At 36.0% G+C, this 13,110-nt stretch overlaps 1 protein-coding gene across 4 annotated transcripts in view; it reads right to left on the reverse strand.

The window, feature by feature from the left end:
- LOC150097930 (required for meiotic nuclear division protein 1 homolog) overlaps positions 1-13,110 on the reverse strand; it is a 171,847-nt gene that overhangs the window by 70,347 nt on the left and 88,390 nt on the right. For all 4 annotated transcript variants that reach the window (XM_090406330.1, XM_090406333.1, XM_090406332.1 and 1 more), the window contains one exon: positions 6,050-6,147. In XM_090406330.1, the coding sequence (XP_090262456.1) occupies positions 6,050-6,147 (98 nt within the window). The remainder of the gene's footprint in view (positions 1-6,049; positions 6,148-13,110) is intronic.

The following is a 13,110-nucleotide window of genomic DNA, read 5'->3' on the forward strand; positions in this document are numbered from 1 at the left end:
ATTCTGTTTAAGTGACCATACCACCTGAGATTAGCTCTGCTAACGCATTCCTGGATACTGACAATGTCAAGTTCTTTCCTAATATCCTCATTTTTAACATGATATTGCCATTGATGCCATCTGTTCATGCCGGTAATCTTTCTCAGGACTCTCATATCTGCGGTCTCTAGTCTTTGGTCAAGTGTTTTACTTCTGACCCAGCTCTCAGATCCATAAGTTAAAACTGGTTTGAACACAGTCTTGTATACAGCTAATTTAGTGTTCCAACTAATTTCTCTCTTATTCCATATGAATTTATTCAATTGACTGCCTACCATACCAGCTTTGTTGATTCTGTTGTCTATTTCCATATTTAATTTACCATCTTTAGAAAAAATCGTGCATAAGAAGCTAAAATGTTTTGCTTATTCCACAGGTTCCACATTCACAACACAGTTGACATTTTCAATAATTCCACCTATTTTCATTGTCTTTGTCTTTTTAATGCTGACCTTCATACCATATCTACTACAACAGTTATTCAATTTAGTCAGGGAATCTTGCAAACTTGTAGCAGATTTATTTAGAAGTATAACATCGTCTGCATAAAGCAAAGAGCTGACATTAACATATCCAATTCTGATATCATATTTAATATACAACTTTCCTTCATAATGTGATCCATATAGATAATGAATAACAGAGGGGATAATGAACATAGATGGATGGAACATGTTCAAAGAATGAAAACAGAAAGATTACCAAAACAAGCCTTAAAGTACAAGCCATTAGGAAAAAGAAAACCAGGAATTCCTCTTAAACGATTCAACGATGACTTCTAAGGCCGGAACAGGCCTAAATCCTTGATACGTATGATGACGATGATGATGATGATAATGAACATCCTTGTCTCACACCAGATTCAACATTAAACCATCTTCCTGTACTTCCTTCAATTCTAACTGCTGACTTACAACTCAAATAAAGACTAAGTATTGCTTGATATAATGCTCTATTGACACCATATAACTGTAGCGTATTGAATAGCTTCTCTCTTGGCATCTTGTCATATGCCTTTTCCAGATCGACAAAACTTAAATACAGATCTTTGTTATATTCCCATGCTTTCTCAACTATTTGTTCGTAAAGCAAAGATCTAATCCTGATAGTCTCTATTTGGCCTGAATCCAGCTTGTTCTTCACCAAGTGTTTCTTCCACAATTCTTCTCAACTGTTTCTCAAGTATAGTTGCATAGATCTTGCCAGGAACACTCAGTAGGGAAATACCTCTGTAATTCTCACATTAAGTTTTATTTCCCTTTTTATATATGGGTACTATCAGAGCTCTACTCCAATCATCAGAAATTCGTCCCTCTGTCCAGGCTTTCTGAACTATGTAGTGCAGCCACTATAAGACTTTTATAGCACCATACTTCAGCATTTCTGGTCGAATATCATCTACTCCTGCTGCCTTTCCACATTTCAAGCCTTTGATGGCTTTTTCTACTTCAAGTATGGATATGTATTCCTGATTGTATGCCTATTGAGGGTTTTTTTACCACTGTGCTCTCACTGCTTGTTTCATTTAGCAATTTTTCGAAGTAATTACTCCATACTTCAAGGATATCTTTTTCTCCTGTTTTCATGTCACCTTTATTATCTCTAACTCCTTTTACAGCACTCTTTCCTTCATTTCTAAGCTTCTTCAACAACCTACAGAATATCTTACCACCTTCTTGATATTTATTTTCTATGTTCTTGCCAAAGTCCTCCCATGATGTTTAGCTAGTTTTACACACTATTTCACTTTCTTACATTTGTCTCTGTATTCTCTAAGAGCAAAAACTGACTTATTTGCCAGAAACTTTTCATATGCTTTCTTCTTTTCCTTCGCTGCCTCTTTAACTTACTGTGTCCACCATGGAGTTCTGATTTTTCTATCCTTGCAGACAACCTCACCACATGCCCCTCGCAGAATCAGTCAATGTTTTCTTCAGAGTTTGCCACTGAATCTCCAAGGTTTGATTCTTGTTCTCAAACTCTTTCATTTTTTTTTCAATAATCTTTGTGTATTTTAGTCTGTAGTTCACATCTGAGAGCTGCTCAACTTTTATTTGCTTTAAAACTTTCTTACATGTTATTCTTTTCAATATGAAATTCAATTTTATCCTGCTCAATACTAAATAGTGATCACTTCCAATTTCAAATTCTCTGTACACTCTGGTGTCCTGCACCAGGGAGAAAACATCACTATCAACAATAACATAGTCAATGAGACTTTTCTTATTCCTTGCCTCTTCTCTTCTGTGAATTTGTGCACCTTTTTATGTTGGAACATGGTGTTAGTAATAGCCAGTCCATGTCCTGAGCAGAAATCCAACAGGTATTTGCCATTATTTTTAGCTTTGCTCTTTTCTCCAAATTTTCCCAAAATATTTTTGTATGTCTGACAATCATTTCCTACTCTGCTATTTAGTTCCCGAACAAGGACCAACTTTTCCTTTTTCATTGTGTCAGTTGCTTTTTCTAAAGCATCAAAAAATTCCTCCACTTCTACCTTAGTAGAACCTTCTGTGGGACCATAGGCACAAATAAGTCTCATTGTGCAGTTCCCCATTCTGATATTTGCCCACATCACTCTACTTGAGACTGCCTGCCATTCAAGAAGATTATCCTCATAATTTGTGTTGAATACTATGGTTACTCCTTCTTTTCCTTGATTGTCATTGCCTGAATATAACATTCTGTATTTATTGCTCAGAAAGATCTCACCAGTTTTTGTCTTTTTTGTTTCAGTCACCCCTATTATGTCGATCTGGTACTTATCTAATTCCTCAGCTAGCTCAATTTCTTTGCCATTCAGGCTTCTTATGTTGATAGTACCCGATCTTTAACTCTGGGGATGTTGAGTTGGGGTGTGTTTTAGGATTTGTTCCAGTAGCTGACTTTTCGCTGTTCCCTGACGAAAACAACGGGAGCCTTGTTTAACTGGGCGACGCCCCAGTCGGCATGAAATTTTGTCATGCTATACCATCATTTTCTGTATTGGTTTAAATAATTAAGAAAACAATATGGTTGGCTAAATCCCAAATTGCCAGCCCATCCTCATTTGTTCAGTATCCAGGTAGATACCCAACAGGGTGCACCACGAGAAGGTGAGGACTGGACATTAGGTCAGAAGCCCTGGTCGGTTCTCCGCATTCCTTTATAGGCTATGTGGAGGTCTCCTCTCGGTTATACAGCTTTGACCCTTAAGCACCCCTATTTCTTATTACACAGTATATAATCTATTTAATTTTTTATTTCTCTGTTTGGATTTCTCCATGCCCATTTTCTTTTGAAGGCTTTCTGAAAAAATGTATTCATAATATAAAGCTTGTTACTGATAGAGAATTCTGTAAGAGCCATTCCTGAGTTGCTGCTTGTACCATATATGTATGGTCCTATTGTGTCTATTTGGTAAATGGGATGACCTACTTTTGCATTAAAATCACCCATTACTATAGTAAAGTTTTGATTGCTATTTCTTTTTTTGTGTAGAGTGTGCTGCAGTGAGTCATAAAATGCTTCTATCTCATCATCAGTGTGGAATGAGGTGGGAGATATTTAGATGATCCTGATTTTAAGTGTAATTTCTATTATTCTTTCATCTGTATAATTAAATTCCAACATCTTATCTTTGTGAAATCGGGTTTTCTGCAGTGGTTGCCTTAAAAACAAAATATAGATCACAGTTAAATATAGAAAGAGAACTAAGAGTGTCAATTTCCAATGTATCACCATCATATGAAAAGTTTTGCTCTGCAATACAGGTCCAAGGAAGCCATTTATTTTTAGATTCATTGTTATTGTTTAGTTTTAATTAGTTTTGCAGTATATTTTGCAATATTGATATGTTCCCATAAGCATAACTAGTTTATTCAATACAGTGGATTTTATATATTTTATTTTCAGAAGGTATTTTATGTTTTTGTGTCAATAAATAGTTTCATTAAATGCTTTTATTTGAGTAAAGTAGTTTTTCAGTTTTTTCCTTTGATTTCCACTTTCTTTGCATGCCCCATAGGTTGAGAATCACTGATATAAGCAAAAAAAAAAAAAAAATCCACATTGAAGAACAGTGTTACTACATAAAAATGCTAAAGTAAAATTGCACCTTTGATTATAATATTTCCAGCAAGTAGCAATAATAAACTTGTTGGTATGACATTACAAACATGGTGTGTGTGTGCGTGTGTGTGTGTGTGTGTCCTTGCATGCCAGCGAAAAATGAAGTTCATTTTTTGTGGTTTCCAGAAATATAATATCAACTGACATTTATCAGCAAATGGCCTTTGTATATGATGAAATGTTTGTCCTATCAGATGATAAATTAGTGGTCTGAACACTTCAAGCTGGGATGTTAAAAATGATGTAATTGCTTTAAGACATCAAAGAAAGAACCACACTGTCAATGCCAAATCATGTCATTAGCACAATGCAAAATTTCTATGCTATCAAATGAAACAAAAGTCCATATTTGCTACAGCCTGATTACTTCATAACATGCTCGGCCACCCAGGCTGATTTAGTTCAACAACACCTTGATTACCATGGGCAGAAGGTCAGTCAACTTTTCAAAACCAACATTTTTTGCCAATGGCTTTGCCTTCAGCAAAGGCATTAAAAAAAACTCATGGAACAACATAACAAATGTCTTAGCAAGTTTTGAGGTTATGTTAAAAACAGTTGAAAAATTAATCTTTCAATCACCATACACTGAATGAAGAGTAAGCTGTTGACAGATACTCATCTTGTCCTTAATATTTTAGGCTTAAAGACCTAAAGCTTTAGGTTTGATGTGAAGTTTAATGGTTAATCCTAATCTACATAAAATCTACTATGACTGTCAGGTGTGTGTGTATTCTTTTGACATTTTACCTGCAAAACTGCAAGACTGATTGTCCTTGGAAATACTAGTGATGGTGGGCGGCGGTAGATGCTGTTGGTGTAGTTGCAGTCAGTTGGTGAATTGAGTGGCAGAGACAGAGTTGTAGAGCAGGTGCCCTCCCTTGATGAGTCTTTGGACTCCCTGGAGGTGTCTAATAATAATAATAATAATAATAAAAACAGCCAAAATATCAAAATGCCACTTCATATGATTCTCAGATTCACCTTCAGTTGAATAGCACTCATATTTTAAGTTAGAGCGATTTCCTGTATCCAGATGGGATACAAAAAATCTTTCCAACTAAAGGATATATGTCATGCTGCTTATACTACAAAGGCATATGCATTGCAAAATGCATATTTTAACAGATGCAGGCAAATAGCCAAAAATATAATAGAAAACTGAACCTATTTTGGAAGATATCCCTTACTTCCTCTTCTGCCTTAATTATTTCATAATTTTCTAGTGATTCATGCTATGAAAACAGAAATTTCTCCAGCACTACACTTGGACTACTTTGTGCACAATCTGGTCCACTGAATATCTAGTGGATAAGAATATGCTGGAGATCAGAAGTAAGTAACTAAGATTATATCAAGAGTGCAGAAAGTTGGACATAAGAAGACAGGTTGAAAAGGTGCAGTTTTCAAAGTTTGACAGACAGAAGAAAGGAAGGAGATATGACTGAGACTTAAGCCTGGTTAGAGGCGCTTATCAAATAGCTATAAAGAGCTACTATCAATGGTAGTGGGTGATGGGAGAACAAGGGGGTCATCCATTGAAGAGGTACAAGAAAGTTATGAGCAAAGTTCTGAAAAGTGGATTCTATGCATGGAAGAGAATGGTGGGCACATAGTGAAAGCAGTGACATTGAGAGAATTCAAGGCAAGGTATGATAGATATTGCTGTGTGGAATGGAAAAGACTTGATGTGATGAATCTATGAAGTTACTAGATTCATCACAAAAATTATTATTTATTATTATTTTTTGTCATATGTGTTATTTTTTCTAGGCCTTTTCAAGATCTCGAAAAATCTTTTCCTGATCATGGGTTTAGGCCAAGCAGTATATTCTGGTTTCATGTCTAGAAAAAACAATAACAATAAACAACACTTGATATATAACATACAAGTACATACCAGAAAGAGCCATTCCATTAGAAAATGCATATTTCTCAAGATCAGTTGAACCTTCTGAGTTCAGGAGAATTCTACCACTGACTAGTCTGGTCCTGTTACTGAAGAATATGAAAATAACCATTATTATTTATTATTATTTGTAACTACTGATAGGTCAATCAAATATCTAACATATTTAAACTATACTGTTAGTTATTTACTTTGTTTAAAGTTAATTCTGAAAGGCTGATTCTATTTACTGTTGTGATGAGCATATTTTGGTTTTATGTGCACATACATAATCCAGAGGTTCATTATGAATAATTACAGAGACACACTACTGTGTTATATAACTGACTTCGATTAGATTAAAATAAATTCAACATGTTGACCTTTATATCAAGGTCATCCTCAGGAATACATATATACACAAGCTACATGAAGTACACACTACAGGTGGTTAAGAACCGATGTAGCTTGTGATCTATTGTGTGTGTGTGTCTGCGTTTCTGAGGATGACCTTCATATAAGACTTAAATGTCAAATTCCATTTTGATATAATCAAAGCAAGTTCTGTAATGAAATGTAAAATCCAGAGATAACAATCATTATTTCCATTGTAAATGAAAATAATAAACAAGATTATAATTTGAAGAAACTGATATTTCAATGAGCACTTGATTACCATCAGAAAACCATCCAGCACCTAAAGAACCTTGATTAGAGATTTTCAACTGAATGTGAATTAGTGGGTCTCATACAAAGGTGGCAACATTTTTCCTTCTGAGAATGACAATTTTTCATCTCTACAAATAGACAAACATCTAGAAAAATATATACAATTTACAGACAAAATGTTCCATGGGGCCATGACTAACCACATTATCCTACTGAATTATGGCTACAGAAACCAAGGATACTTGTTAAATCATGGATCATAAAATGCCCAGAAGGAGGAGTACCCATCTATAAAATAAGAAATAAAACTGAATTTAAGAATATTACATAATAATGTCCATACTGTATAGTGTTCCAGGTATGGGAAAGTCTTATATGCAAGCATCCTTGGAAAGATGCTAAGAAAATTTGTTGAAGAGAAACTGGAAAGAACAATCTGTGTTGTACATTCAAAATTATGTGTGTGTGACATCAGGTTTTAAGACATATAGTCAAAAATCATTAGTATATAATTTGTTAATTTGGATGTTTTTTTCTGTTCATTTCTATGTTAAATCTATATGCAATCTAATTAAAAATTTCATCTACTTAAGGGAAAAAGCTAAGTAAAAGAGAGGATATCTTCACTTGGCCTGTAAGGAATGTGGAAAACTCATCATGATATCTGATCCAATGCCAAATCTTCACATTTCTGTGGTTTAACCTGTTGTGTATCTACCAAGAGAGTAAACAAATGAAGACTGAAAGACAATTTGGGAATTGGCTTAAAGCATTTCCTTTCATAATGCATTTGACTTTAAGTGATTTTATGTGAAGCCAACTTCCTATACATTTCTGAATTCTAACTGCTGACTTGCAATTTAAGTAAAGACACTATATTGCACTATAAAAATGCATCATTTTACCACACAATAACGTTTTGAATAGCTCTTGGCACCTTACATATGTCATTTCCAGATCTACCAAACTTAAATATAAACCCTTGTTATATACTAATAATCTTTGATTATATGTCTTAAAACCTAGATGTCACACCCATAATTTTGAATGTACAACACAGATTGTTCTTTCCAGTTTCTCTTCAACAAATTTTCTTAGAATCTTTCCAAGGATGCTTGCATATTTTACCTGGAACACTATACAGTATGGACATTATTATGTAATATTCTTAAATTTAGTTTTATTTCTTATTTTATAGATGGGTACTCCTCCTTCTGGGCATTTTACGATCCATGATTTAACAAGTATCCTTGGTTTCTGTAGCCATAATTCAGTAGGATAATGTGGTTAGTCATGGCCCTATGGAATATTTTGTCTGTAAATTGTATATATTTTTCTAGATGATTTGCCTATTTGTAGAGATGAAAAATTGTCATTCTCAGAAGGAAAAACGTTGCCACCTCTGTATGAGACCCACTAATTCACATTCAGTTGAAAATCTCTAATCAAGGTTCTTTAGGTGCTGGATGGTTTTCTGACCAAAGGGCATCATTACTGAATTAGCTACAAAAACTCAAGATGAGTACCTATAAAACGATAAGATGAATACCTATTCAGTTATGTGAATTTAACAAAGTAGTTGGAATGCAACCATCATCCATCAAATGTGACTACAGCAATGTAATCACAGTGAAACTCTGTTACACCTTCATATTTGAGCATTTCTAGTTAAATATCATCTACTCTAGCTGTCTTTTCACACTGGAGATAGAAAAAGTCACCAAAAACCTGAAATGCAGAAAGGCAGCTGAAATAGATATTTAATCAGAAATGCTCTAATATTGAGAATATAAAATTTCTACAGTGGCTGTACTGTAAATTCTGGAGGAGATTAAAAAATTCAGGTGAAATCGTGGATGATGGGAGCTCTCATAAAAAGAACTCAAATTGAATGCCAGAATTACAGAGAAATTTTCCTAGTAATTTCCATTAAAATTCATGTAAATACTTGCAGAAAGTGTGGAAGGGAAGGAGCAAAGAAGCTGGGTTTGGGCCAAATAGAAGTTGTCAGGAACAGATTTTCACCTTAAGATAAACAGCTAAGAAATCACTTGGTTTTATACATGGATCTGTAGGCAAGTTTCATACATCTGAAAAGGCACATGACCAGTCTAAGGGAAAAATTGTTTGAAATGCTACAATTATTATGGTGTAAATGGGACATTATGTTGAGCAATACATAGTCAATGTTTGAGTCATAAGTTAGCAGTTAAAACTGAAGGAGGTAAGGAAGATGATTTGATGTTAAATTGGATGTGAGACAAGGGTGCACATTATATCCATCATGTATATGGATCACAATATGAAGGAAAATTAGATATGTTAATCTCAATTCTTTACTTTATGGTCTTAAATAAATCTAATACAACCAGCTGGATTCCTTAATTAAACTGAATAACTATTGTGACCAATTTGGTATGAAAATGCCAAAACCTATGAAAACAAACAGGAATATATAGAAATATATCAGCTGAATTCTGAACAAGAAATCTATAGAGCAAGTAAAACATTTCAGTTATTTAGGCAGAATTTGACAAATAAACTAGTAACATCTCAAAGAAAAATGGAGAGACTGATGGTAGGCATCACATTAAAAGATAAGAAATGGAACATCTAGATAAGAAGTCAGACTCATATCACAGACATCATTCTTTACCACAAGCGACTAAAATGGAAATGGGCCAGACATCTATCCAGAAGAGAAGACGAACGATGGACCACCATACTAACGAAGTGGATCCCAAAGGGAGGAAAATTAGGTCATCCTAAAAGAAGATGGAGTGACGAACTGTTGAAATTTGTGGGAAATGAGTGGTCATCCATAGCCAGGAACAGAGAGAGAGAGAGAGAGAGAGGCAGAATTTTTAGTTAAGATGGCAAATTAAATATGAAAATTGAATGATGCAGTCAGAGATGTCCTAGAAGGCAGAAATATAAGATCTGACAAGAATAATTTGGAAGAAAACTGTTGACAAGAAGTTAGTAATAACATTAATCTTTCATGTAGTCACAGTATTTTGTACACCCCTTGAGAGTACTGATCAGGAATTAGATTGTCATGATGAATATCAATTTACAATAACAATATTATTATAATTATTGGTCAGCAGAAATCATCACCATATTTAGCCATTATCGATCTACTCTGGAGACAAAGGCCTATCCAAGATGACTCCAAGACTGTCTGTCAATGGGTTTTTTCCTCCATATCACACTTACAGATCTGATGAGAGCATCGATCCATTGGAATTTGGTCAGCGCTGTGATTATTTTCTCTCCCATGGTCCAATTCAGTACTTCTTTTATCCATCATTGGTCTTGTCTTAGAGTAATGTTCTTAGCCCATTGCTATTTCAGATGTTTTATTCTTGCTATTATGTCAGAAAGTTTGGTTTCTTATCCAAGTATTTCTTTTCCTATACAGGCTTGTGATAACAAGCATACTTCTTGCCATACTAAATTGTGTTGTGTTTAATTGTGGAGTTTCCTTTACAATTTAACATTCATATTTCACAACAATATGTCAATGGTGAATGAACAGGTTAAAATCCTTCCTTATAAGGAATAGTGGTAACTGGATTTTGAAGACTAATTGTCTTCCGCTATGGTATTTTGATCTGCTGACATCAGTTGTCCTAAGTAGATATAGCAATCACTTATTCAATTTGATCACCACTGAATTTTATATTCTGATCATCCATAGCTACTGAACATAACCCAGGTTTTTGTTCAAGCCGGTTGTTTTTTAAGCAATGTGGAGTTCACAGATAACACGTCTGTCATCTGCAAAGCATGCATGGTTTAAATGTCTCCCATTTATCTCCAGACTCTCTCCAAGAGTCTGGAGATAAACATTTATGCCTTTCTGTATTTCCTTTATTCTTTTATTTTCTTATGCCTTTCTGTATTTCCATTACAATGAATTGTTTTGATTGTTGTATGTTGACTTGATAGTGTATGCTGATTTGACATGGCTCCTCCACTTGATGATTATGTAGTACTTCAAGTACTGCAAAAGTTTGTACTGAATCAAAGGCTTTTTCCTAATCAATAAACCCGAGACATAATCAGAGTTGGTATTCATTGCATCATTAAATAATTTGTTGTACAACTTGAATACGGTCTGCTCTGCTGAATCCACTTCTAAAGTCTGCCTATTCTTCTGGCTTATGCAAAGTTGAAGGATGCATTGAGCCAATACGTTTGTAAACATGTTCTGGATACATCATATTTCCTCATACACAGGATAAAAAGTTTGACCAATATTTTGTAGATTACTTCCCTACCTACTTATAAGTTCAGTTACGATTCGATTCTCCTGTAACTTTTCCATTTTGAATGTTTCACATCATTTCTTCTAGTAGAATTTCTGGTACTTCAGTTTTTTTATAGTTGTCTTTTTTTTCATTTGTTTTTGTCATTCTGACTGATATAATATTGAGTAAAATTCTTCAATTATTATTTTGCTATATTATTTTACCTCAAGGGCTCACTTTAGTGAGTACGGGCATGGCAAACCCGAGGTACCTGATGCTGGACCATGCCTTACTTCATGTAATATATATCTGTTATATTATTCTGTAGACTGGTCCCTCCTCTTCTTTCTTTGCTTCTTTCTCCTCTCCTTGCTCCTTCCCCCTGATGCTATTAGAGTATTCGAGGGCTAGGGGCGAGTCTTTCCTATCTTGTCATTTTGTCTTATGCAGCCACCAAAGGAGGCAAGCTAGCCTCAATAGGTGCCGGTCCCAAGCCCGGATAAATGCGAGGGTTGATGTCAGGAAGGGCATCTGGTCGTAAAACTTCAGTGCCAACTCAAACTATGATTATGAGTCGAAGAGAAAATGATATAAGGGCTAGGGCGTACCCCTTAAGCGACGCACAGCCACATCGCCCTACAGCTGTGAGAAGTGGACGAGGGCTACCGCATCAAGGGCGGGTGCGGTTAAAGAAGCGAGCCCAGCAGGTGCAGAGGATGTTGCGAGTGGGAACACTGAATGTTGGAAGCATGACTGGAAGGGGAAGAGAGGTGGCAGACATGATGAGGAAGAGGAAGTTGGACATTTTATGTGTGCAGGAGACAAGGTGGAAAGGGGGAAAGGCAAAGGAACTGGGAGATGGATATAAATTGTTCTACTCTGGAGCGAATAATGAGAGAAGAAATGGTGTAGGAATTGTGGTGTGTGGCAGAATGAAGGGTGAAGTACTGGACGTGGGTAGAAGGAACGACAGGATCATGCAAATGAAATTGGGTCTTGGAGAAGAGCGGGTGGTCGTATTATGTGTATATGCCCCGCAAGTTGGTTGTACAGCAGAGGAAAAAGATGAGTTCTGGAACGTGTTAGATGAAGAAATGGGGGAATTGGAAGAAAATGAGATGGTGATTGTCGGAGGAGACTTGAACGGGCACATAGGAAGACAGAATAGAGACTGTGAAAGGGTGCATGGTGGCCACGGAGTGGGAATGATGAACCAGGAAGGAGAGAGGGTTGTGGACTTTGCAGTAGCGTTTGATCTGGCAATTGTGAACTCGTTTTTCTTCAAGAGGGAAGAACATTTGATAACATTTAGAAGTGGTAACAACAGCTCACAAATTGACTACATTTTGACTAGAAGAAAACATCTTAAGGTTGTGACAAATTGTAAGGTAATTCCAACAGATCAAGTAGCACAACAACACCGACTGCTGTGCGCAGACTTTAAATTAAGATCGAAGATAAGAACTTCTGGTTGCCATGGGATGAAGACAATTAAGTGGTTTAGCTTAAAAGAAGAGAGTGTGAGGAATCGTTTTAGGGAGAGAGTGTTAGAGAGGATTTCGGATGGACTGGAAAGTGTACAAGATTGGTGGAAACATAATTCAAAAGTAATCCTGAGCTGTGCAATCGAGGTGCTTGGTGAGACATCTGGAAAGATTAGAGAGCAGAAGGAGGGTTAGTGGTGGAATAATGATGTACAAGTGGCAGTGACAGCTAAGAGGAAGGCAAAGCAGAAGTGGGATGAGTCAAGAGTGGAAGAGGACAGAGAGGTGTACAAAGAGAGAAAGCAAGAAGCCAAGAGAGTTGTGGCACAGGCGAAGGCCATGGCATATCAAGATCTGTATGATCAATTAGAAACAAAGGAAGGACAGAGAAAAATTTACCAACTAGCGAAATGTAGAAATAAAGCAGCTAAGGACATCTTACATGTGAGGCAGATCAAAGATGCTGAAGGAAGAGTATTATGGAGGGATGTGGACATAAGAAACAGATGGAAAACATACTTTGAGGGACTTCTGAATGAGGAAAATGCAAGGACTCACAGAGGAGATGGGCAGCCTTCTGAGGGGATGGTGCAGAACATCAGTAGAATGGAAGTGAAGGAGACCATGAAGAGGATGAGGAATGGAAAAGCGGTGGGCCCCGACA

This window comes from Typopeltis vanoorti, chromosome 16 (assembly GCF_054136105.1).
Source record: "Typopeltis vanoorti isolate ZY-2024b chromosome 16, IOZ_Tvanoo_1.0, whole genome shotgun sequence".
Lineage (NCBI taxonomy): Eukaryota > Metazoa > Arthropoda > Arachnida > Uropygi > Thelyphonidae > Typopeltis > Typopeltis vanoorti.